Here is a 27,021-nt window from a genome sequence, read left to right on the forward strand (position 1 = left end):
ACACACACACACACATTAAAAACCATCCCAAGGTGCCAGAACTCACCATGACCGCCTCCCTCTTTCTCTTAGAAATCACAATGGCAACCATCTGAGAGGTGCTGGAACTGAGTTGCAGCAAGTTCCTGCTGAAGAAAAGCCCTGGAACTAAGTCTGGGATAGGATTGAAATCTTCGATGGCTCCTAATCAAGAGTGTTAATGACATTTAGGAGCCATAGGAACAATGGCCCGTGATTTATTTTTAAAAAATGGTAGACACAAATATATTTTTTTTTCTTCCAGGTACAACGAGTTGCTGTTTATTATTGATACGTGCCAAGGTGCATCCATGTATGAACGATTTTATTCTCCCAATATAATGGCTTTGGCTAGTAGCCAAGTTGGAGAAGACTCACTTTCAGTAAGTAAATAGCTTTAATTGTATTAGTTTATAATATCTGGGTGCAGGAGGTTTGGAATTATGTAATGAAAATATCTGCCCTTTTATCAGATTTGGTGCTTCAAACAAATACCGTATAGACACGTCTGCCTGAATGTATTCAATAAGAAGATATTGTTCCTTTGGCACATGTTTTGCATCTAATTTGGATTTTTTTTTTTTAGATTCAGAGAGCAATACTGTAGAGAAATGAAGGCTAGCATGTGGAATGATAAATGAGTTTAAACAGAAAGTAGGACTATGACATGGTTGGTGGGCAAAATGGTGGGAGTAAGGGGGGTATTTCTTTGATCAGTGGCAACATTTCCAAGATACTTTTCTTGTTGGGTTCTTCAACTTCCGTCAGCATGACCAATGGACAATGATGGTGGGAGTTGTAATTCAAACCATCTAGAGGGCACCAGGTTGGAGAAGCTGTTCTAAGCAGTTGGGCAGCACATCAAGGTAGAAGAACCATTTTTTAAAAAATTTGGGTTCTCACGATGGCTTTTTAATGATTAGTCATTGTATTTTGGATAATTAGACTGTCCACAGAAGGTAACTTACAAGCATGCAATCGATGTTGGGCTTTTCAGCTCAGTCCTTAGTGCTGAACATGATGGTCACTGAATTTTACTTCGCAAAATTTCTCTGTTTTGATTTTTCAGCATCAACCAGATCTTGGGATTGGAGTTCATTTGATGGACAGATACACATTTTACGTCTTGGAGTTCTTGGAAGAAATCCATCCAGCTAGCCAGACCAATATGAATGACCTTGTAAGTACTAGTTAATTGGCTTTATCAATGGTTTCTACCACAACTTTTGCAAGGCTGCTGTGTTTAATTAATATAATCCTTTTTTTTAACCACCTGTTTCCCAGCCTGGATGAGATTATTCATATTTTTTCAGTTGTGAGATTGAGAATCAGACTTGCCCAAGCTTTCCTGATATAGCTTTCAATTTAACATTTTATACACTGCACAATTAAAGAAGCCAATTCCATTAGACTATGGAATCTTGGCAATAAAGCTGCGTTTTGATTTACTACCATTAAACACTGAAGTTTTGCAAGTCATTGGTCCACTACATGCAATGCTGCCTTTTAGTTTAATTATTGTAAGAACGAGTGGCTTGAGCTAAGCTTCAGAGCTGTTGTTTTAGTTCCTGGACTCAGTGGAAATTCTTCCCCTATCTTGCAGTTATGTCTGCTGCCAATAAAAGCTAATCACAGCTTGGAAAAGGGGCCACAGATCAATTGGGGGGGGGCACATGCTTTTCATGTAGAGGATCCCTGCTTTAATTCCTGTCATCTCCAGTAGGATCAGATAGAAGGTGTTACGAAAGACCTCTGCTGGAGAGCTGCTTCCTGTCAGTATAGACAGTATTAGAAATGTTGGACAAAAAGCCTTCAGAGAGCTTCATAAGTAGGGCAGAATTAACAGTGCAATCCCAAGCAAGTCCTCCTGTAATTAGTATGCTTAATAGTGATATCCAATCTACGTCCTACTTGGAAGAGACCCATTGAAATCAGTTTACTTAAGTTAGTCAGGATCTCAGTGGGTCTTCTTCACTCAGTACAGCTTGATTAGGGTAGTAAGGCTATACCAGCTACTGATATTTATTTAAAAAATCAGGACTAAAAATATGCTAGGCAGTCACATCATAGCCGATTAGTAGAGGCCATTCTTAACGTCTGATTTATGGAGCCCAACTGCAATGACACATTGGTGCCTTCTGCATGTGTTCAGAGACACTGATGAGACAAGCTGACCTCCATATGCTGAAAAACTTCAGTTGATGCTGTTGGGATGGGCAGTCAAGTCTCAGTCCTGGCACTGTTTTTTCTAACCTGATCCAAACACATGAAACAAGGCTAAAAAAAAAAAGCAGTGAAATGAGATGCTCTGCTACCCTTGTTTGTAGTCAGTTATGTCCTACTCAGAGTAGACCCACTAAAAATTAAGGAACCTAAGTTAGTCCTGTCTATTAATTTAAATGGGTCTCCTCTGAGTAGGAATAGCATTGAATACCTTTCCTTGTCATAAAAAAAGTAACCTGACTGCATAAATGTAATCAGATTATATGGGAGGCAGCAAAATGCACCTCCCTGCGGATTGGGAATAACATGCCTCAAAGACTTTTGCATGTCTATACTGTATGTAGAGATTTTGAGGCCCATGTAATGCATTTATATCCTGCCTTGCAGATTCTAGAGATGGGTTTTAGTTTACATTAAGGGTTACTGGCAAGCTCTTTTAAAAGATACGAATTGTGGTGTGGATATATAATGTTTGATTATTTTGATAATAGAATGCACAGCTGTTTAAAAGAATTTACCAGCATTTTGACTATGGAGATAGGTGCAGTCTTATTGCTCAATAAGATGGCATTAATTTTGCAATAAGCAGCCCACGCTGACAGGTTTGGTAGTGACACAGAACATAGGCAGTGACTAATGCTCAGCCTTCTTACTACAGAGAGGACAAAGCTTTTTATTTTTAAATTACAGCCAAATGCTATCTTAACAAGGCACAAGTATGGGATATAAAGAATCTTGAGTACAAGCCAAGTAGCACAGTACTAAGTTGATCTTGCCATTTTGATCAGATTGGCTGCTACACTTTGTCCGTGGTCTGTGGAATTCATAGTCTGTGGAATTCAGCAGCAGGGAGCAAGTATGTAAGGTGCCATCTGGAAGGCAGTATGAAAACGATACACCAGTTAGAAATTTTAGTCTGTAACTTGCTGATGGTGGGACAGATTTCCAAGCCGTTTCCTTTCATGGCTTTAAGTTCTCCATTAATTTTTATTTAGGGGAAACTAAGGCTGCAGTGCCATGTGCCTCTGGGATTAACGCTTCGCTGAACACAGTAGGACTTCTTTCTAACTACACATGCACAGGGATTGGTAAAATCTTTGTAAAAGATGGTTTGGCTCCTGCGATCTTGTCCTTTGTGCACACATTCTCTCCTTCCCTTACAAGCCATAGTTTACTCTCTCAGTACCTAGTAGACGCAAAACCTTTGTTTGTTGTTGCATCAAACCTTGGTTTAAAGGTAAATTATTGCTTCCCACTTTGCATGTACAATGGTACCTCGGGTTACGAACACAATCTGTTCCGGGACGCAGTTCGTAACCCGAAATGGTCGTAACCCGAAGCGCCATTTTGCGTATGTGCAAAGCGCAATTTCTGCGATTTTCGCGCTTTGCGCAAACCGCATGTGCTGCTTCTGCGCATGCGCAGAACGTGCACGCGGCAGAAATACATCCGGGGTTGCAGAGTTCGTAACCCGAGGTGTTCGTAACCCGAGGTACGACTGTAACAGCAAACTGCATGTAACAGCAAATGTAAACACCAAGCTGAGGACTGGAGGCGAGTCAAGCAGAGGACATGAAACGGAAGGCTGGAAAATGTGTGGGTGAATTTGGAGATGTGCCCAGTTAATTGAGCACTGCAAGCTTTGTTTTGATCCGTTAACATGACAGGTCTACTTGTAAGGTAGCTTAGTTACTTTAAGTGGCTTTAAGTCACTAAGAAGTGGCACAGGAGTAATTTTAATCTGGGTCAGGGATGGCTAACCTATGGCGGTCCAGATGTTGACTCCAAGTCATCAGCCAGCATGGCCATTTTCCTTATCAGTTGTGGATGGGGGAGTAGGAGCTGAACAACATGGTTGAAGGCTGAAGGTTCGCCACCCCTGATCTAGGTAAATCTGGGAAATGTGTGCTTGGCTTTGGCATTAAAAGCAAAACAATAGCGCATCAATAAAGCAGAATGAAAACCTGGATGTTGCCGGCAGGGTGCATTAAACTTTGTAAATTTCAAAGCCTGTAGGCTTGCCGTTGACCATATTTACTGACCATTACATTCAATAGAAATGAACACAGTGTCAACAATTGTTTTCTCTTTGACTCTCCCTCACCTACCAGTGTAGTATTGGGGCAAGCACCTGTTTTGACCAATGCACATTTGCTTCCTTTATATAGTTTCAGGTGTGCCCTAAAAGTTTGTGTGTGTCTACACCTGGACATCGGACAGATCTGTTTCAGAGAGATCCTGAAAATGTTCTGATAACTGATTTCTTTGGAAGTGTACGAAAAGTAGAAATTACAACGGAGACCATTTCTCTGGATCCTAATTTAGCACCTCAAGAGACCAGGTATCTTGCTTATTTTATTTCCAAGTTTTGACTTGATTACTCAAAAAGCATTTCTATGCATTTGTAATTTTTCTAAGTGTCCAAGTCTTATGGGGTGTGTGTGTGTGTTGGGAATGTTAATGTGTGTTTAAACCTGCTTGGTGTTCCTACTAACCAACAGTAGGCAGTGCTTAGAATGGCACTTGCAGAAATCATTGCTTGTTTTATGAATTGTTTTCTATTGTGAATATTAACTTTGGTATTTGTGCTTTTGTTGTGGGAGCCACAGCGGCTGTAAGGGTTGTGGATAAATAGAAGATAAATTGCTACATGTAAGAAAGGAAGGACAATGCAAATGTTCTCAATGGAAGCGTTGTTGTTGTTGTTGTTGTTGTTTGTTATTAACTTTGTATTACACCCTTCATCTGAAGATTACAGGGTGGTTCACAGCATACAAATATGAAATGAAATCACAAAATACATAATAAAACAAAAGCAAAATAAACCCCCTCAAACAGATGCATTTAAAAGGCCGTTGGATTTTAATCAGCCAAGCACCTGGTTGAAGAGAAGCATTTTCACTTGGTGCCTAAAGATATGTAATGAAGGCTCCAGGTGAGCAAGAGCAGGTATCTGAAAATTGATGTACATTTGCAGTCAATTGGAATCTAATCTAGAGCTCATAAAGAAATCTGGTGAAAAGGGAGCAGGCCATCAGGCAGAGGCTGGCCAGAATACCTGCAGGGGCAGTTATGGTTGTGCAAGGTGTAGTCTAGGAGCTTCAGGTTACAGTTCAGAGGCGACACCAGTATTGTGCTAAGATACCAATATGTCCATTACTAGCCCTATGTATAGAGGGCTAGAAAGGTTTCATGGAGTGAGATCACACAGGCATACTTCAAGCCTGATTGGTGATTTGCATGTGTGAATTAGGTCAAACACCACAAGGACCTCAATATTTTCTGTAGAGGCAGTTTGGCAATTCACAAGGCATCAATTGATGGAATGAGCTACATATTTGTGTATTTATAGGCTCTTTGTTTCTACTTCAACATGAGAGTGATTTTCTGATTCTGGGACACACAAATTCAATATACAATGTTTAATACCTAAACATTGTGGTTTCAGTCTAATGGGAAGGTGTGTCCTGTTTCTAGATAGAATACTATAAATCTTGTGCTTACCTTATAGGCTGGTGTGTATGCAATGGAAATAAATAGTTTAAAATGGATTCCTCTGTTGAAGCATTGAGGATTTACAGAATTTAAACTTTCAGTAGATTGATTTTATTCATGGTGCTGTATTGCCATCTATTGGAAGGACTTTGGATAAGCAAGAACTGGGTTGTAAGGATTCCACAGTCTTTTAATACATGAAAATACTTAGATGCTACAGAAATCTGCCTCTAATGTAGTACCAAAATGTTTACACAAACCATTTATGGCCAGTTATTCAAATGTGTGGTTCTCTTTCAAAACGATAATTGGAATTTTGTCCAGTTTGTAGCCACTGATCTTAATCCTTCCATGTAGCATATTCCCTCATGCTGCAAGTAATATAAATCTTCTTTATTATATTACATATAAACATTGAAAAACTTCCAGCTCTTTATTTAGTAATTGTGCTTGGGGAAGGGGAGATGGAGCAGCCATAGAACTCTTAGGTAAGAGTTCTGCAGTTTGCCTCTTCATGTCCCTGATCCTTGAAGATGATGCTAAGGGTCATTATACGGTGCATATAGGTACAAAAGGAAATCGTAGCCCACTATTTTGCTTCCTCATTGGCTGTGCTCAGTACAGAGCAGAGGTGGACAGTGTTGTGCCAGTGGACAGCAATGTGCCTGACTGTACCTCCTGTGGTGCCTGCAAAAGGGCTCAGTAAGTATCCCCATAAAACTTCACAGTTGTCAGGAGCTGGAGTCAACCGTAGGTTAGCAACCCAATCAAACCATGGTGTCAATGAAGTTAACACTTTATTCAAGAAATCAAAACACCACAGGCCTAGTGTTCCCAACAGCTCTCCCCAGTAGGTCTTGCTCCAACAAGGCAGTTGCGAGGACTGAAAGTCCTCCTTCCACCACCTTCTAAAGCTCCTCCTCCCAGGCTTTTCCCAAGCAGTCTCAGACTGTTTACACACAACTAAACTCTGCTCTTTGGATTTCTCTGTATGTCCTAAGAGACCCGGGGGGGGGGGAGCTGCATACAGCAGACTCTCTGGCTTCTTCAGCAGCCTGCCCCTCCAGCTCCTAGCCTCATTCCTCTCCAGCCTCTGCTTCTGCCTCTGAGTCTGGACTACTCCCTGCCACAGCCTCGTCCTTTTCACTAAATCCTGTTACTTCTTCAGCTTCCGACACCCCCTCCTCAGAGTCTGCTTCCTTTTCTCCCTCTGACCACTCATTGTTGTCCCATCACAATTCCCTTGGCTCTGAACCTTCTCCCCCCTGGGGTGCTCCTTAGGGCACACCAGCTGGTGCCACCCACCACTCCACAGCATCCAGCCAGGCCATCACAATAGTACATGGGAGACTTGTTTGCTCTTCTTACTCGGGTCTATCCTACATTGAACATAACCCCTTAAATGTATCCTTAGTTCATTGAATTCTAGGATTTCCCACCTTCATGTGGCTCTCTTGACATTTGGTAGCCATTATCCCCTAGGGACCCAGGTGGCTCTGTGGTTAAACCACTGCTTGCTGATCAGAAGGTCGGCGGTTCGAATCCCTGTGACGGGGTGAGCTCCCGTTGCTTGGTCCCAGCTCCTGCCAACCTAGCAGTTCGAAAGCACGTCAAAATGCAAGTAGATAAATAGGAACCGCTACAGCGGGAAGGTAAACGGCGTTTCTATGTGCTGCTCTGGTTTGCCAGAAGCGGCTTAGTCATGCTGGCCACATGACCTGGAAACTATACGCCGGCTCCCTCGGCCAATAATGCGAGATGAGTGCGCAACCCCAGAGTCGGTCACGACTGGACCTAATGGTCAGGGGTCCCTTTACCTTTACCTTATCCCCTACCACACGACAGCCATTTTGTGTTATGCCACCCCCCCCCCCAGCAACCACTTGGAGCCTGGTGCTCACAGCACTATCTCAAAATTCCAGATGTACCCACTGGCTCAAAGGTTGAGAGAATAAAGCCATTGCCAATTTGGTAATGGGCAAGCTTATAGAAGTGTAGACCAGGCACCCCCAAACTGCGGCCCTCCAGATGTTTTGGCCTACAACTCCCATGATCCCTAGCTAACAGGACCAGTGGTCAGGGATGATGGGAATTGTAGTCCAAAACATCTGGCGGGCCGAAGTTTGGGGATGCCTGGTGTAGACCTTTCTCTATTTTTTCTACTCAGTCAGCCTAGACTAGAGTAGAGGTTGAGGAACATAAAGGCAGTGTGCTATTCAGTATGTGGGGATCATCTCCACGAAAGCTGTTCTGAGCTCCTTGAAAATGGGCAGAATGCAGATATGAGGAATTTCTGGCTATGACTTTTTTGACCAGAGCGTCAATTATGTGGTCTCCCCATTCCAAAAGTATGGCTATATAGAATCAGACTATTGACCTAAAAGTGTTGTTGTATAATCCGCAAGTACACAAGTACATATATAAGGATATTAAAGTTTGATGGAATAGGCCTGTCAGAATTGGATGTGCAGAAGCCAGTAATGAGTAGGATTCCTTCTGAATCAGCTCAAAGGTCCACCTACTCCACGATCCAACCAGATGTCTATGGAAAGCCCACCTGCAGGACATCAGGACAGTAGCTGTCTCCCATTGCTGCCCCCCAGCCACAGATACTGAGAGGTGTGCGAGAAACCTAGAAAAGTATATATAGTTATCATGATTAGTAGCCATTGATTGACTTCTCTTTCAAAAATTGCCTAATTCACCTTTAAAGCCACCTGAGTTAGTGGTCTCGCTGTACTTCCTTTGTCTGTTGTGTTCAGCTCTGTTGAATGAGCCACATCTTCCTTGCAGCCGATGCATATCTGAAACTGACCAATTCCTACCAACCAGGGAGAAGAAATTGGGAGTGTTTTAAAACTCTCAGCAGGTGTTAATGGGTCCACATTGTAGCCTGAAGACACTTGATGTAATAATCTTGCTGAAGCTAAACATGTCTGGGTCAGCTCAGGGTCTGGGCCAGGGACCACCTGGGAATCCTGTGCCTTGAGTCCCATGAAGAGAAGGCAAAATATAAACACACCAAGAAGGACATTATTCTTCCTGGTAAGATCTATTTTGCTGTAAATATCAAGCTCTGGTAATGTCTGGACCTTGAATGGGGAGGATAAACACACACACACACACACACACACACACACACACACACACACACACATTTTGTGGCCCAGGAAGCCTCTGCTAAAAGCAATTCTAGGATTGTTTATAGCTGTAGCTCAGCTCATTAAAGCACCAGAATTCAGACTAGGGATTCCAGCAGCTTTCTTAATGTTGCATTTTTGCACCTTGTTGCTACAGCCCATAAATCGTGTAACCTCTGGAGGGGGAGTGTATTGCACTACATGATGTTATATTGGAGGGGGAGGGCTGTTTCTCATTAATGTGGAGTGCTAATATCACTATATCACTCTTCATATGTGTGTATAAGAATTGCCTGTGTGTGTGTGTGTGCGCGCGTGCAGTCTCAGACAGTATAGTAAACAGATTTAGAAGTATGATGAATAGCATAATAATAGACCTGCATAAACTTGTGGGAGAAAAGTTGACATTCCACTTGGATGAATGTTTTCAAAAACAATATGCTCATTTATTTTGAATAGATGTGGAGTTTGTATTCCCATTGCGATACTTGTGTTTTTCAAACTCTACTTGCTCTCCTAATTGGTTCCCCCCTCTGAGCTTGGACTCAAATGTTTCCTGAATCAATCACATGCTACATTTTCCTTTAGCATCAGGGGGGCAGGGGTAGCTTGCCTTCATTTGATATCCCAGGGCCGGCTCTAGGTAAAGTCCTGGTGGCGTGGGGCGCCGGGCCCTTAGGCGGGGCGCTGCGCAACGAAGCCGCGCGGAAGCCATACTGGGCGCGCCGGAGCGATCTTCGCCCCTCAGCGCCAGGGCGCCCGACCTGCTCGAGAATGCCCTGTGATAACTCACTGTGGTGCTGCTGAGTAAACTGTTTCTGTAAAGCCAAAGAGGCGGTTCTCTCCCCCCCCCAAATACTTTCTCTACCATGTTTGTTCTCAAACCCTTTCAAGAAAGCTCTTCACATACAGGCGTCCCCCCCCCCATTTACACGTGTTCTGTTCACACGCGATCATGCATACACGTGGCCCCAGAAACCCAAAAGTAAGGGGGGGAGACCTGAAAAACCTCAGCAAAGCCCTGCTGTGCCTCCAGCTTGCAAGAAGGCTTCCCCTTGGAGTCCAAAAAAAGGACATCCCCTATAATATGATATGCAGTTAGCAGTCATATAGCCATATCTGAACTCACGTGAAGCTTCTGGACTGTATTTCTGGGCCCTATGTGTAAACATGAGTCCAAACCACTTCCTTTGCAATAGTAAAACCCCACGCTGCTCCTATACATACTGTAAACTTTATGTAGAGAGGAATGATGATTTCAGACATGCATGGGCTTCCTGAATCTATACATTTAGAAAAGCCAAATAGTGGTTTATGTGCAGCATTCGCAAGATTTGAACTGGAGAATCTGCTTTGCTAAGCTGTGGATTCTGTCTATGTGGTTGTGTTTGTGTTTCCATGTGAGTTTCCATTGGGTGAACTTTATTAGAAAGCTGTTTCTAATTTTAACTCTCATTAGATAACTTTTCTGAAACTTTCTTTTAAAAATGAAAAGAGACTGTTTTGATCTATGTGGCAAAGTGCTGTAACTTTGTAATATTTTTTTCAAATACATCCTTTTGTATAACTTCAGGTAGGCTTCAAAGATTGTCTCTCAGTAATTTTAACTTTCTCCCTCTTCAGCAGAGCCTGAATATATGTATATATTGACAAAATGTGTTGTTCTTCACTGGCAGCTTAAAATATGGACTGGTGAACAGCAACCAGGTGGTGTAAGCCATTAAGAGTATGAGATAAAGGAAGCCAGACCTAACAATCCAATCCTATGCAAATATACAGAGTCCCATTGAGCTCAATGGGGCACTCTTCCTTCCTTCCCAATTTGTACAGAGGCAAGCCATATAGGAAGGCTATTCATACTCGAGGACACATTTTCCTTAATTTTCTTTTCGTCCTGGAAAGCACTGTGATGCATTTGAGCCACGGCTTAGCTCTGATACTAGTTGTGAGTTCTAGTGCCTAAGTTGGAAACTTTCATCACCAGGTTCACCACCCTTATCTATTTTGTTTTCTGTTTTATGCTTTTTTTGTTGCCTGCTTGATCTTGAAGTAGACAATCCCAATAACAGAAATCATCAGTTGAAATGAACGATGACTTACTGCAAATGTGGTCAGTTCAAGAAAATCAAATTAATTAAGGTTATTACTGTTAAACACAAAACTAGTCCACAGGTTGCAGTGAGAACTCAGTGGTACACTATTGAAAACATGTCTCCTTAATGTAGAAATGTAGCACTTGTAATGTATGCTTATTATCACATCAATAAATTGAAAATTATCTAGCAAATCTTATGAAATGGCATATTCATTGCCATACTGTGTTGGATTATAGGTCAAACTCTCATGAACATGAATAGTTTGAAACCGGCTATTGATTTTTTTTTTAAAATGTGAGTCAGGACTTAGCGTAATTTAAAATGCTGAATCTGCCTTTCTCCCAAAAGGTGCCCAAGGATATATTACGGTATACAAAATACAGTACTAGCAGTATTTTGGCATTTTCAAGATCAAATCTAGAGCGTGTGAAGCTCTAGAGTCAGTCAAGGTCATGCCTGAAAGATGCTCTGACAGCGTTTTTAAAAAACCAAATTGGATGTGTGTTTTATTTTTATTTTTGAGACATCACTCAGTCGTTTCCAAACTTAGGCTGTAGAGAGTAGGACTTGGTGGCCACATATCCCAGGGATGACACTCTTCTAGTAATTAGAAGGAAATTGTACATTTTCCTTACTATCTGCTTTAAAAGTTTTAGGTCGGAGTGAGATGTCTACGTCTTACCAGAAGATGGCAGTTGTGCCAAGCAGAAAATTTCAGTTGATGGTCCTTTCAAGCATGAGCTCACTGTCACATTTGGAAGGTATGAGGAAATAGCCTGTAGTACAATAGCAAACATTATCTAATCAGATCAACTTAGTACCTAGTAGCAAATTTATCGGAAATAGGGACCAATCTAACTTAGAAACTGTTCATTAAATAATGGTGGCAAAAATGTTTAGTTTCACAAGGAAAGGAAAGAAACACACAATGATTCTACAATTCTGTTTCATTTGAGTCTTGTGACACCTTAAAGACCAACAATTTATTATGACATAAGCTTCCAAGGACCAGAGTCCACTTCAGACACATGAAGTATAGTTCCAAATAAGGAAACAATTTGTGTGTGTGTGTGTAATGGAGACGAGTAAGGTTGGGGCCGTGGGGGGGGGGGAGAAACTATATAAAGAACAGACAGTGCCAATTACATTAAAGCAAAATAGTTATAGTGACCATTAACAAGATGGTATTGGCAATAACATAGATATCCTGGCGTTGGTTAGCTAATTAACAGCATGTGATGGGATGAAAACCTGTAAACTTGATTCAAAGCACAGGTGATAGAGCTAAATTTCTGGATTCCAGAAATTCATGCTGGTTTCATGCCCGAGTTTCCCTCTGAAGCATCCAGATCTGGATGGCGGGATAAATAGTGATTGTGCTAAGGTAGGTGTCTTGCTGCAGTGGACCAAGCCAGAGCAGGTTACCTCTGCCCCTAATCCTCAGGAATCTGCTGTTCCTTTACCTTTTGGTATTGCCAGAACTGCATTGAGTGACTTGTGAGGCTCTTAAGGCATAGCTGCCAAGTCTCCCGCTGAAAAATGCGGGATCAGCAGCGGCGCGGCACCGGAAGTCGCTTCTATGCATGTCTGGACATGCGTAGAAGCAACTTCCGGTGCCGCTCTGACCGATTTCCGGTGCCCAGGCATGGGCAGAGTGGCACCCAAAATGGAGCTTCCCTGGCAGGTAGGAAATCCGGGGGATTTCCGGGATTTTTTTCTATTCAGGATAACAGCGGGAAACGGATTAAAATCCAGGGGTTTCCCGCGAAAAATGGGAGACTTGGCAGCTATGTCTTAAGGTCTTGAGAGATTTACCCGCTGACATGTAAGAAGCAGAGTGGGGTCCTGCCATTTCAAGTTTGGGGTGTCTAATCTAGTATTTCCATGAATAGAATTTAACTTTGCCCTTGTGTGCCCATAGATTGTATCCTGTGAACTACTGGCTGATAGCAGCAGCTACCATGAAAATGGTTTGATCTAGTATTGAAAACTTAAAACAATCATTCTATAATTTCCCACAAAAAAAATGTTCTACGGCTATATTGGATAATGAACTTGCAGTAAACTGTCAGATAATACTGTAGTTTGGTTTTGAATAGTAAATGAATATGTTGTTAAGCATGACACATAATGCTATGGCACTTGTGTTTTGACATTGGGTGATATTTGCCATATCCGTAGCTTCCCATCAGCCTGCTTTTTGAGACTAAAGCAAACTTAGTTAAAGAACATGGAACTTTGGGTGATGTGGTACTTGAGAATTAGGCAGCAAATATTTGTGTAGCAAAAGTGTTATTAAAAGTGTGCATGTATTAAACATTGATAGTATTGCTTGACTCTCCTGTAATCTGTGTCAGAGGTATTTGTCTTGCCTGTTCTGCTGATTAGCAACTAATTGGCTTTGCAAAGCTGCTGTATACAGCACTATACATATAATAGCAATGGGGAAGAAATCCCGTGGGGAGCAACAATTTTATCAATAGAACAAATACCATCTCACAATTAATACTGTGGAGTGGAATTTGCATAGCAAAAAGTCAAGGGAAATGAGTTGATGGGAATGACAGAGAAGGAACCTCAAGAGCTTTAAAAGGAAATGAAGGGACTGGTTAGATTTTGAGTACATTTGGATACTGTAGATAACTGTTCCTATTTTTAATTGACTTTGCAGCATTAGGTTATAATGTGGAAAAGAAAAACAATGTTAGAGTTAGTTGCCAGTCTAAAAATAACCAAAACGCCTTCACACACTGCTAGATTGATATGGTTGAACTGGTTTCATGTTCATTGCTAATGGTTGGGGGGAACGAAAAACTGGACACCTGTAATACTTATTTATTAAAATATCTATGCCCTGTTTTTCTGTGTCACAGACACAGAAGGCAACCTATAAAGGCAGTGTTTGCATGTAAATGTGCTGGTTTTGCCCAGTTTGCTCCTCCCTACTAGGGTGTAGGTGAAACAAACAATTAGCCCGATAGAGAAAGAGAAAGAAAAGGTGTATCAGAAAGAAAGAGAGGTTTGGAGGCAATGTCCTTCTGAAAACCAGCTGCTAGGAATCTCAAGCAGGGGGAGCATTTTAGAGTTCATGTTCTGCTTGTGGGCTTCCTAGAGGCATTTGCTTGGTCACTTTGAGAACAGGATGCTGGACTAGAAGGTCAAGCAGGGCTTTTCCTATGAGTGCACCCTGAGGGAAAGCAGACCTTAAGAGGAAAAAAAAGGTTCCCCACCCCTCTTAGAATATGACAAAATGAACAAATTAAGAGGAATGTTTAAATCTCTCTCTCTCTGTGCGTGTATGTGTTCACTTTCATTGGAAGGGAGAAAATACCAACTCGATGGACTTGCTGCTTCTCCAGCTGGACACTTGGCCTCCTTCCTCTCTTGCTTCAGCTTCTGCCACAGAATCTCCCCTCTCACAGAATCTCCCCTCTCCCTTACACCTCCTTCCAGTCTTCTCCCTCTGACCACTCATTGCTGTCCCTGCAGCAATCCCCTAGCTTTTTCCTCCCTTGGGGGTTCCCCATCATTCTTCTGCATTTAACCAGTCAGTGACAATTACTTGAAAGACCTATGCTATATTTCCATTTAAAAACAAACAAAATGAATTGCAATTCTGAAGGCCGGCCAGTCTTCTTAGATCATGGGCGCTGGGTTATTTAACACACACTAGTTTCCAAGCATTTGTTTGCCCTATGGTGGAAGTTGGTTTGTTTTTTTTGCCAGATCTCTTGACACCTAAGCATAGGATAGGAAAATGAAGCTCAAAAACAAAATTGGGAATCGGACAGCTGGGTAGGTGTCAGGGTTGTTATGACTACTCCTGAGTAACGACCTTCCACATGCTTGTCTTTCAAAAGTCTTTATTAGTGCACATTATTTACAGTGTAACGAGCTGCTGGTTTCATGTCTCCTTATTCCAAATCAGAATCCGGCACTGCCCCTTTTCGCGACTTTGACCAACATAAAAGCCTCGGGACAGTGAATCTCCTTCCCCTTTCTCCTCCTTCTCAATCCCGGTGTCGGGGGGAAAGGGTCTACGGTCTGCCTTATTCCTGTCCACCCTTCCCGCCTCTTTCTCTTCCTGCCTGTGGAGCAGGGGCTCTCCAGTGCTGCCAGAGCCCTGGCACTCCTTCTCCGTCTCCTGACTCGCCCCTTCAGACCCCGCGCTTTCATGACTGCTTGGAGACGGGCTGCTTCTGATAAGGGGGGGGTCCTCTGTAATCCCTCCCCCTTACAGTAGGGTTGGGGGAAATCATTTTATTCTTGCCACATTTGAGATAACTGTTTCTTATGGGATCTCAACTTTAGATACAAAATCTGCTCTTCTTCAACAGCCACTCAATGACATCTTGGGGGAAAAGTTGCTTTCAAATGCATAAAGAACAACTGATGTAGTCTTTTTACAGCATAGTGATTTTTTCTTCCCCCCTCTTCTCCCAAATGGGATTCCTCTTTATAGGGACAGCACAGAAGCTAGATAGTTACATAAGATTGCATTTAAGATTTAATAAACCTCAGTTCACTAGAGAAATACTCAATTAGATTAACTATGTTAGGGTTTGGAAACTTGTTAGCTTAGCTGATGAAGAGTGTTTATATAAGCCCAGTATTTATACTGTGTTGAGCAACACACATTTGTGATCTCTATGCAGTTTAGCTCATGAAAAGCCTTGTGCTCCCTCTGGTATACAACAAAACATATTATTGATTTTTGAAAGTTGTCATTCTTTGTTTTTTATATACTGCTCCATTTATTTTCGTGCCCCTTTTAAATTTCATTAGCCAAGCAAAGTGACTCCTTTGGTTTAACTTGCCTGTTTAGCATTCCATTTGTAAATTGTTTTATGTGTTAATTCCGTTGAACGTGGAGATTGTTTGAATGAATTTTGGTGTATATAGGGTATCAGGTATGAGCACCAACTGAATCTCTGAATCTGTTTTCAAGGGTTGTTAGCAAAGAGACAAACCATGATGCAGTATGAAAGTTCCTTGAAATATTGAGGCATGGGAATGAAAGTTCCTGTGTGCGCAATTCTCTGCATCAAATAATAATGATAAAAAGCCTGTAATGATCTCCATGCTCATTTCCAAGGAGAATTTCCTGAGTGCACGTATCCCAAGATGGACAAACAACTGGTAGTTTCATTCTTTATTGACAAAGCACACACCCACAGTAGCTTCTAAGGTGCACTGAACATGCATATACGCTTCTGGCAACTAAGTTGCTGACATTCCTTCCCCAGGCTTGTGCTCTGAACTGGACAGTTGGAGCAACAGTGTAACCGTGTCTCCACCCAAATTAAGTACCCTTGTCTGATGGGGCGCACAGAAGTAACCTACGACGTCTTGTACACAGAGGTTGCTACTGTGCTTGTCTTGTCAGGGAGCCAGCCAACAATAAATCACACGGAGTAAGTGAAGTTTACTCTGTATTAGAAGAAGCAAGGCCTGCTCAGTGGCCCCCACCTCCCCGTAGCTACCTAAATCTCCTCCACCACCACCCTGGTCATTACCAAGCAATCTGAGACTACGCCGACACACCTGTCTCTGCTCCTTCCTCTTCCTGGCCTGGGAATACCAGGGGGAAGGGGAACTCTTGGCATCCCTGCTCTCCTGCTTCTGCCTCTGCTTCTGCTTCTGGACTCCTCTCTGCCATAGACACTCCCTGCTCACTAAATCCTGTTTCCTCTTCAGCTTCTGATACCACCTCCAAGGCTTCTCCCTCTTCTCCCTCTGACCACTCATTGTCATCCCACCACTAATCCCTAGGCTCTGAGCCTTCGTCCCTTGGGAGTTCCTCAGCTAGTGCCTTCCACCATTCCTCTATGCCCAGCCAGTCCATGACACTATCTCTTCAAGCCCTTCTTGGTCCTGGGGGACAGCGGAGGAAGGGACGGAGGGGATTCTACCACCACTCCCTCTCAGGCGCCGTCTCATCCTCCATTCCTGGTGCATCCTGCCCTCCTTCCAGCTCTGGCTCCTGCCTGCTGGGAGGTACAAAACCCTCTTAATCTCTATCCCACTTTCCCTGGGTCAGCATCCGGCCCCGTGGCTTTGCCACCCTGCCAGTCCCTGACATAGAAGCACATGAAGTTCTGCAAGCACATTGCTTTACTACTTTTTGTAATTGTTTGGATTATCTACAGTGTGATGTATACAGGCTTGCTCTTTGAATATCATGTAGTAGAGCAACTAATTTTTAACAGGGACATGTTTTTTTTAATTGAGCCAGCAACATGATTTTCATTGCCAGTCCCACCCCTGACCCCCCAGTAAACTAAGCCTTAGGCAAAGTCCTTTCTAATCCCTTCCTCTCCAGCATTAGCAGCAAGGAAGGCCTTGGCAAAGCCCTCTTTTTATTATGCGTCTCAGCTGCTCCCTCCCTCCCTTCTGAGAGAGCAGTGAGATGCATAATTGGGGGTAGTGGTCTTGGGGATTGGGGTAATGCTGGCGGCCAGATTGAGCCCAGAGGCTGCCAGTTGCCTGTCCTGTTGTTGAGCTGTTAGCAGCAGTAAGATGTTTGCCACTGAAGCTGTTGGCAGTGATTAGTAAGAGCAAAGGGATAACAGGAGCACACACTTCGTGAAGTGAAAGCAAAGGAGAAAGCTGCTGAGGTTCATCTCTTAATTCTTCCATGCTCTGGCTTCTTAGCAATCAGCATGTGTTACACTATTCCTTTCTGCCTGAAGAAAATGGAACTGAGCACATGACCATAAATTCTAGAGAGCTGCAGGGGGCGGGCAACCTTAATATTTTTCTGTTTGGCATTAAACCATATGCAAGTGCTCTCAATCTTTGCCTGTCTCAATATTGTGGAAAAGCTTACGCTCTGGTTTTCGAGTGCCTAAAGGATTACCTTCCAGATGCTCAGAAATTTCTTCCACTGAAGATTTCTATCTCATCATGATCTAGTGCAGGAGGCAGGGAGATGGACTGCACAGAAAAGTGTCACCTACGTGTTCATACTGCAATTAATGTGTTTTTAGGGCTGAAATCAAGATTTAAAGTGTAGATTGATGAATGAAAACTTTATCTGTGATCTAAAATGTTCACACTGAGTAATTGATGGGCTTGATGGGCACTTCATGGTACAGATGTGTTAGCTCCGTCTACATTTGATGGTGAAGAAAGTCAAGGTTTTTTTTGTTTTTGTTTTTGTCTGTATGTATTTAAAGTTGACAGGTTTTTTGAATCCCAGGAAGGAAACACAATGGCTTTCTGTCTAGCTGCCACTGGCATATTTTATGGAAAGGTGCGATATAAATGTAACAAATAAATAAATTTGAACTGTTAAAAGAAAATGGATAGATCGTGTATCACCCCAGCAACAATACATGAGACAAAATTTTTAAAAACCTATCCATATGTTGGAAGTGTTGCAAAAATCAATTTAATATTGTTATAATATTCATTTAATATCAATCAAAAGCAGAACATTTAAATTGGTGTTTCGATAGTTACAACTCTGGTTAATGAAAGCTATATTTTAGCTGGTTGTTCTTTTGCAAATGCTGACACAGTATCTTCAGATGTAGCTAGCCATTTAGAAATGAGTTTGATAGTCAGAGCTTGGATGGCAGGGAAAAGGCGCCCAGCTGTTTCATTCCCCTCTGTGCGGCAGCAGTACCCAGGATAACAGTTCCTTGTAGCAATGAATGTGTGACATTTGCCTGCAGGAACAATGCTTGATACTGAAAGCATTAGCTTTCAAGAGAGAAGTGGCTTTGCTGGGGGGAAATAAGGTTCTCAGATGTACTTTGGGCCAAGTATGTTGGCTGGGTTTCTTGCTGTCCCCAACAGCTTCTGCTTTGTCAGATTATAGAACTGCATTCCCTGTGGGGCTGTGAGAGAGTCTGATAATTTAACTTCTTAAAATTTAGTTTAGGAATGGGCAGCTGGTGTGCTGGGATCTAAAATTTGACTACAATATTAAGAGCAATGCTTGTGGGAGCAGGAAGGTGTACAGATTTCTGATCTTGTCCCTCCAGTTCCCACAGGGTTACTGTCTTATTTCATTTTGTCATAATGGTACTGTTGGATTACAGAAATTTATATAGGCAATAAAGCTGAAAACTCTATGAAAGTGCTTGTTTGTAGATTGCTTTTGTTATGTACGGCTGCATAAATGCCTCCTTTCATTCATCTCAGAAATACAGTCAAGAAAAAATAATGGCCAAAAAGGCACCCTGTATTTCTAACATCTAGTAGTACTAAGGCAGAATCCTCTGTCCCCAAATGCTTCTAACAGAAGGGGAAATGAAGCATTGGTGAGAAAAATAGGCAAAACCATAGCACAGTGGGTTGCTTGTTGCCAGTAAGGGTTTAGCAGCTAGGTGAGAAGACAGCTCTTCTAGAAAAGAAAGTGTAGTGACAAAATCTGTTTGTCTAAATATCCTTGTATGTTTACTAATCTGGCATATTGTGCAGGAGCTTTGTCTTCATTACAGCTTCTGGTAGAACATTATTTGCAATGTAGCAGATCCATATGATGACCGTTAACATTCATTACCCGCCCTATTCTGACTTTCTACATAGCATGTGTATATTCCTTGTGCTAGATGACTCTTACCCATGATGGTTCTACACCAGCTGTTCTGAAATGGTTCCCAAGGCTTCCATGTGAAAGCTTTGGAGATGTGGTTTTGACAAACTGTTGGCCCAATGAAAAACCCGCCTATATCTAGGGGAAACTAGAAGAGAGCCTACTTGTTATGCCTCTACTACTTTTAAGTATTGGTACTAATCGGAGCTGCCTCAGCTTCAACACAATACAGTGGAACCTCGGTTTATGAACACCTCGGTTTATGAATTTTCGGTTTATGAACGCTGCGGACCCATCTGGAACGGATTAATTCATTTTCCATTACTTTCAATGGGAAAGTTTGCTTCAGTTTATGAACGCTTCAGTTTATGAACAGACTTCCGGAACCAATTACACCCATGCTTCAGTTTATGAACGCTTCAGTTTAAGTACTCCGCGGACCCGTCTGGAACGGATTAATCCACTTTCCATTGCTTTCAATGGGAAAGTTTGCTTCAGTTTATGAACGCTTACTCTGCGGACCGTCTGGAATGGATTAATTCACTTTCCATTACTTTCAATGGGAAAGTTCGCTTCAGTTTATGAACGCTTCAGTTTATGAACAGACTTCCGGAACCAATTGTGTTCATAAACCGAGGTACCACTGTACAATGGTGGTGGTGTTTTTTTAAAAAAAGGAAGCGAGTTTCTATAGGACTGTTTCCTTGCTTCCTGTTTTAAGACAACCACTAGATATCACCAGTTCAAATAGCTGTTTGCCTTGTGAAGCAGACGACCAAAGTAAGCATGCAAGGTCAACGCTTTAAAAGCATGGAATTCTGGGTTATCACTACAGTAGTGAGTTGCTGGAGAAACCTGAGCAGAAGTACAATTTGCATTGTACCCAGTTTGATTATTATCTCCTCTATCCTGATGAGGTGTCATTGTACATTCACAGGGGAAGCAGTGACTGTGCTTGTGAGCAAGGGCATACAGGGGCAGCTAGGCTGACCAAATTCGAAATGATTAGCATTTCTACTAAAATAAAGTGGACTGTCTCTGTGGGGACTAATTATATCTTTAAAGGATCTGGCTAAATTGGCCAGCAATTCACTAAATGGATGATTAGGCCACATTAAGTTCAAATTCATCTCAAATATTCCAGAATGAGAAAAAAGTGATTCATTCTCTCAGAGCAAAGGTTGAAGTTAATCTGTGGAGCACATAGCCTAGGTGGGCTTTTGTGTGAAATGCCAAATGTTATGAGCAGGAAATGTTGATGCTTAAACAAAAATCTACGATACATAAGAATTTCAGCAGCCATAAGACAGAACAAGGTGCTTATTCTCTAATTATAGCCCTTTGCAAGTTTCGTCCCAATTATAGTTCTTTATTAAGCACTCTGCAAAAAAAGAAGACACAGAAAAGGTAAATGGTTTTTAATTTATAATTGGTGTACTCATTTAATTTGGGAACAATTGGACACTTGCCATTGCATGGATAGGGCCCTTTAAGCATATCTCTATATGCTAATACAAATTGTATTATGCAGACACTGGCGTATGGTTGGGGTGGGTGGGCTGAGGCAGCTATGGTCCCAGGGGCATTTTTGGGTGGGGATGCGACCAGGCACCCCCGCATCATGCTCTCTCATAGGAGCCTGACTGCTGAGGTAGCTCCCTTGCGCCCAGCCGCAGCAGCTCATCCCCGGGTCAAGCCTGAATTGGGGGATTGAGTACAAGAGAGTTGGCAGCGTTGCCACCTCCCTCTTCATCTGGGCTGCCCAGCTGCAGTTCTGCTTCTGGGTCACACTTGACCCGGGGACGGAATAGAACAGAGTGGTGGCACCATTGCCGCCTCTCTCCTTAGCTCCCTCTGTCCCCCGAACTCCTCGGTTGTGTGGCCTGTGTGCCTGCCCCGGGCAGCAGTAGCTTACGCTCCCCCACTGTCAACAATTTGTGGATGTTCTATGGGCAATATGTCAATCAGTCATGAGGCAAGCACATGCTCCATGACAATTAGGCTTGGCTCTTGAGGGTCGGGCTGCATTCAGAATGGGTATGAAGTTTGAAAAGGATGAAGGATCACTCCTTCTGGTAGATGTGAATTGCAAATGGTTCAAGAAAACAAAGTCTGTACTTGATTTACCTGAATTCAGGTTCTTCCTCGTGCTTTAGACATTACTCCTCCTCAGAGGAAGGGGGAACCCCACAAGCCAGGCTATCTAGAAATGGAAATTGTATTGCTGATGGTTTCTGCAGCCAGGGGGAAAAAGCAGTTCAATCTAAAACTATATACAGATCACATTTTGCATGGTTCAGATCAAAAGACATTTAGGCTGCAATGCCATACTCATTTACCTGGGTGTAAGTCCCATTTAACTCAGTAGGACTTACCTCTGAGTTGTCATACCTAGGACTGTGCTGTTAGCTGTAGGTAGCATTAAAGTTATAAGAGAAGCAGCCCTATATATAGCTACGTTGAAATTTGAAGTATTATAAGCCATGTGTTTGTAAGGTAAAGTGCATTTTTGTCAGTTTGCAATGAAATATTGGATCCGTTGGCTTTCCTCGGGTAACACTAAATCTAGATTGCAGTGATGATTCTAGTTGCTGATAATATGAATTTCTTTCCCTTTTTGTACTTTCTCAGTACCTATAACTCGACCTGCCATTTTATAATTAGTGGTCATGCATAATATTTCTGCTGTTGGAGAAATATGTGATATGTTGGTACTTGCTTTGATCTGCTCAAATGCTTCATGTCACTCATGAATTTAAGTGCTTTGCTGGGCTATAGCCATTAACTTACAGATACACACACAGTTTTTCAAATTAAAGATATTATCAGAAGAATGGTCCAGCAAATATATTTTCTAGCCTTATTGGCATAAGGAAATATAGGTGATGTAGGTGTCAGCTAGATTCAAGACAGAAGGCTTCCTTTTCTTGGAACAAGCATTTTTCTTTGGGGTACTGTGTTAAGATTTTGATCTGTTTCCACTGCAGAAAAGGCAATTCCAGGCTCCAGGTGTTGGCTGGAAATGTCAGAGGGTCATCTGATGAACACACAGGAGTACTGTATATGCTATTGTTATGTGCACCACAATCTCCTAGCAGAGAGAGGTTTCAGGGGTCCCTGCTAATTAAGATCAAAAGTAAAAAGTCAGTTATCCTGAACTCACTCAATTTTGGAACAATATCCAAGTGCTATTGACTCGCTTGTGTTCTTATCTAGCTACATGATTTCTGTGGCTGTTTTCTGTTAGCGAAGGCATTGGTGTCCAGGTTAAGTTTTGTGATGTCGTGTAAATGTTAACCTGTGAGTCTTGACCTACACGGGTTTCACAGTTTTCATCTTTGAAAAAGATCGTTCATAGATGATCTGGTTCCAAAGATGCTGAATATGCCTGCATTGAATATATTTAGGTTGATAGGCAGGCCAGGGAAAAAAATCGAACAGACTTGTATTAGTCTGTGAGTAGAATGTATGGGTGTTGGGGGAGGGGGTAGTACCTCTGGTGGGGGACACTTCATGATCCTACTGGGGTAGTTTGTCCACCTTTGGGTCCCACTCTGCACTCAGCTCTCACCTGTGGCTCCTAGAAGCTGTCAGCATATGACAGCAGCCACATCCTGGGAACGGCTTTGGCTGGCTGGCTAAATCAGGCGAGGGCAGCCGCTGGGTGAGTTAGGGACTTCCCCTGCATGTTAAGACAGACTCCACTGGATTGAGCGCCTGAGTCCAATAGTGGATCTATTGGTCAAGAAGGCAGATTCTGCAAATGCTGTAGAGGAAAGTGAGGAGCAGATGGGTCTCATCAGCCTGGGAAAGTAGCACATCTAGGAGAAGGAAAACTCTGGTCCTAAACCTCCTCTTCCTTGTGGGGTATCTTTTGGAGAAGAGCAAGTTAAGGGGTCCATATAAATCTGGAGTCCCTAAGATGGTTGGAGGGTGCCTTATATGCCCCCTACCAGCATCTCCTATAACCATGTACATTTGGCCAAGTAGTGCCAAATGCACTAATCTGCTTTCCTTTGGATTGCATCATTGAGGCGGAGAGGGGTGTCTTGTCATCTGGGCAGCCCAGGACAGCCATACGCACTGCCTATACGCTTGCACCCTGGGGAGATCATTTGCATCTTCAAATACATTCTGAAAAATTATTACTGTGTTTCCATGCTTGTGGCAATCAGTCAAATCTGTTCTGGAATTCCACCTGCAATAGGTTTAGTGCTTTGATATATCTTTTGATATGGAATAGTGAATTCCTGTCCTCAAATTTTAGTTCATTTCAGCATGAAATGTTTAAAAAGTTACCTTCACTAACTTGCTTCATAAAAACGTTTAGTTTTGCTTCAAAGCCTTCAACTCAGAATACACCTCAGACGCAAACTTTCCCCATCTCCTCCAACCTTAGATTCAAAGTGTTCAGATGCTCTGTGGTATCAGTTAAGAAAGCCAAATCAAAAATCCATTCAGGGTCAGAAAGTACTTTTTGACCTTTCCCTCTCTGTACAAAAAAGACGTAGCGAACTCTAAAAAAACATTTGAGGACTTTGCTAAGCTGCCTGACTTCTTCATGGTAGAACACAACTCTGAATTCTGCATGTATCTCTGAGAGAAAAAATTGAGAAAATATCCATTTCTATCTTTCTCAAGCCCATTTTTAATGTGCATATTTTTAATGTGCATATGTGCATATTTTTATGTGTTCTCTTCTGTCCTTTTCCTGCCTTTTTGTGTGTGGCAAAAATAAGATAACCCCCCCCTCCGTCCCCTCCCCTCCCTCCATTTGCAAAACACACCAGGAAGAGTGTTGTTTCTTATGCTTTCAGAGTGGTTTTGCTATTGTTTCTGGCAACCCATTCTTTGCCCTCTCCTCCAAACTAGCAGTTTTGCTGCTCCTACAAAGGACAAATATCCATTCACTCCCCCGCCCCAAAAGCCCTCTGTAGTGGGTGAGAGAGGGTGGAAAAGAGGGAGCTGAAGCAGAGAAGTGAATGGGTATGAAAGGTGAAAATACCCATTCACACAGCTGCTTTCTCTTTCTTAAAAGATAAAGGGACCCCTGACCATTAAGTCCAGTCGCGGATGACTCTGGAGTTGCGGCGCTCATCTCACTTTACTGGCCGAGGGAGGCGGCGTTTGTCCACAGACAGCTTCCGGTTCATGTGGCCAGCATGATTAAGCTGCTTTTGGCGAACCAGAGCAGCACACAGAAATGCTGTTTACCTTCCTGCCAGAGAAGTACCTATTTATTTACTTGCACTTTTTGGCGTGCTTTCAAACTGCTACCGGTAGGTTGGCAGGAGCAGGGATCGAGCAACAGGAGCTCACCCCATTGCGGGGATTTGAACCGCCGACCTTCTGATTGGCAAGCCCAAGGCTCAGTGGTTTATACCACAGTGCCACCTGCATAAAACCCTGCATAAAACCCTGGACATGGTACTGTGAGGGGGCAGGGAGTGAGAAAGCTGAGTGAATGTGTTTCTGAAGTTTGTTGGCTGGCAAATGCTAGTTTGGAGAAGACCAGAAGGTGGCCCTACAGAAGCAGCCATGGAGCTGCTTGGAGATCAGAAGAAATTATATAGTAGAAGTGTTTTTCCTAGATAGAGCAGGAAAAGGAGAGGAGAGGAGCAATAGATTGTGCTGCCTGGGGCAATGAGGAATTGTGTAGGGCTGGAGAAAAAAAAGCCAGGAGGGTGACAACAGCAGCCAGGGAGCTGTATAGAAAGAGCTTGAGGGCTGCAGGTTGGGGAACTGCTGTTCTACAGCGAAGGACATTCCTCAAGAAGCAAACCCCATTGAGTTGAATGGTGCTTACTACCAAATAAGTGTTTATAGGATTGCATTGCAAGATCTATTGAAATCCTCTGTAAGCCCCATTGAAGTTGGGTTTTATGTTCTTAACAACGTACTTGTACTCATTGCCTTGATTCAGAAGCCTAAATGTAGTGGCTACTGAAGTGAATGGGACAGCTCTCCCAGGCAGGGAGACAACTCATAAAGGTATTCTTCTGACCACAAGAAATTGCTAGGTCAGGATGACCCAGTGCAGATTAAATGAGCATACTGCAGCCAAAATGAACACTTTCAAACTTCCATTGAGGAAACGAAGAGTTAGGAATGTTGCTTCCTTTGAATGAATCATGCCCAAATGCACACTTTCAAGGGTTGCTACTATTAATGTTTTTTGATGGTGAAAATGAATATGGGGAAAGCAATGGAGAAAGCTTGTATGTGAGGGTGGGGGGGGGGGTTGATGAGTTACAGTAGCTTTGCCTGATCAGATTAAATTGGATGATGTGATGGCATGTATGAATTTAATAAATATAATTACATATAAGCAGCCTGAGTGGAATTTGGAAAATGTAATATACAGCTGACTGGATTCTGCTCCTGCCTTGCAGAGAAAGCTACCACAGCTACATTTCAAAAGCTTTTTCACATCTAGGTAATATTGTTTTTCTATCTGAATTGGTTGGAGACAATTTTCTGTCGTCATGCATCTAGTGATTTTTGGATTATCTTTAGTTTGGTTGGGAACTGTGTAATAACACCTATATAACTATATGATTTACCTCAATTTAAGTGTAACATAATGTTTAGGTTTGGTAGCTCCCCAGTGAATGTGCTTCTGCTGGTTATTTAAGAATCTGTGCTCTTTTTGTGCGTTGCTAGAACAGAATAGGAATGAAGACTGCTGCCTGCAGGTCTAAATTTTACCTGGGGAATTGGAGCAGAACAGCCACTCACTGAGACTGAGTCTTAGTCATTGAAAACGTAACCTTAGTTTCTTCCATTGCAGCCAGATACTTGTGACTGAAGTGGTAAAGCTATGCCACAGATTTACCACCTCAGGGTTGTAAACTGGGGAACTCACATAAATGAATGTTTGTTTGTGGAGAAACATTCTTGCACCCAGGTAAGCTAAATTCTCATGGGAATGCTAGGTTCAAACTCTTTTCGATGAAATCTAGTTTTCTGTATACAGGGTTGGGGCGGTGTGCTTAGTAGAGAGACTAACTTAATAAAAGGGCACCCGCCTCCTCTTGTAGTCTGATGTGGTACTGCTTGGATGCAAGTTGACCAAGTCAATTAGAACTGAGACACAAATCATTGGTATTTATTTTGTATACCCAGGGTTCTCCTGCGCTAGAATTATTTCCTAATGCACGTATCAAAGTCTAAATGCTCTCTAGACCAGTCAAACACCTAAAATATTTAGAAATGTTCATGATAAATGGCACCCATATTAGTAAAATGCCTGACCTCCATACAGCTTCATTGTGTGACTCTACATATCACCTACAGAAACAGGGAAGCATCCCTAGAGGAAGTATATTCTAAGGGTATGCAAGAAAATCCTACTTAGGGGGGGGGAAGCTCTGCCTCCTCCCATGACAAAAAAAGCTGACAAAGATTGATATGCAGCATGACCTCAATGGTTATTGGCTGCAGAATGCAGAATCAAACGCCTCCCATGTCAAGTTGGCAAGTGGCTTGCTGAATATATCACTTA

The 27,021-nt window shown here is 42.5% G+C and overlaps 1 protein-coding gene across 4 annotated transcripts in view; it reads left to right on the plus strand.

The window, feature by feature from the left end:
* Nucleotides 1-27,021, plus strand: part of PIGK (phosphatidylinositol glycan anchor biosynthesis class K) — a 113,570-nt gene that overhangs the window by 15,686 nt on the left and 70,863 nt on the right. For all 4 annotated transcript variants that reach the window (XM_060276807.1, XM_035121512.2, XM_060276806.1 and 1 more), the window contains exons 7-9: nucleotides 284-401; nucleotides 1,088-1,198; nucleotides 4,410-4,582. In XM_060276807.1, the coding sequence (XP_060132790.1) occupies nucleotides 284-401; nucleotides 1,088-1,198; nucleotides 4,410-4,582 (402 nt within the window). The remainder of the gene's footprint in view (nucleotides 1-283; nucleotides 402-1,087; nucleotides 1,199-4,409; nucleotides 4,583-27,021) is intronic.

The sequence above is a fragment of the Zootoca vivipara genome, chromosome 7 (assembly GCF_963506605.1).
Source record: "Zootoca vivipara chromosome 7, rZooViv1.1, whole genome shotgun sequence".
Lineage (NCBI taxonomy): Eukaryota > Metazoa > Chordata > Lepidosauria > Squamata > Lacertidae > Zootoca > Zootoca vivipara.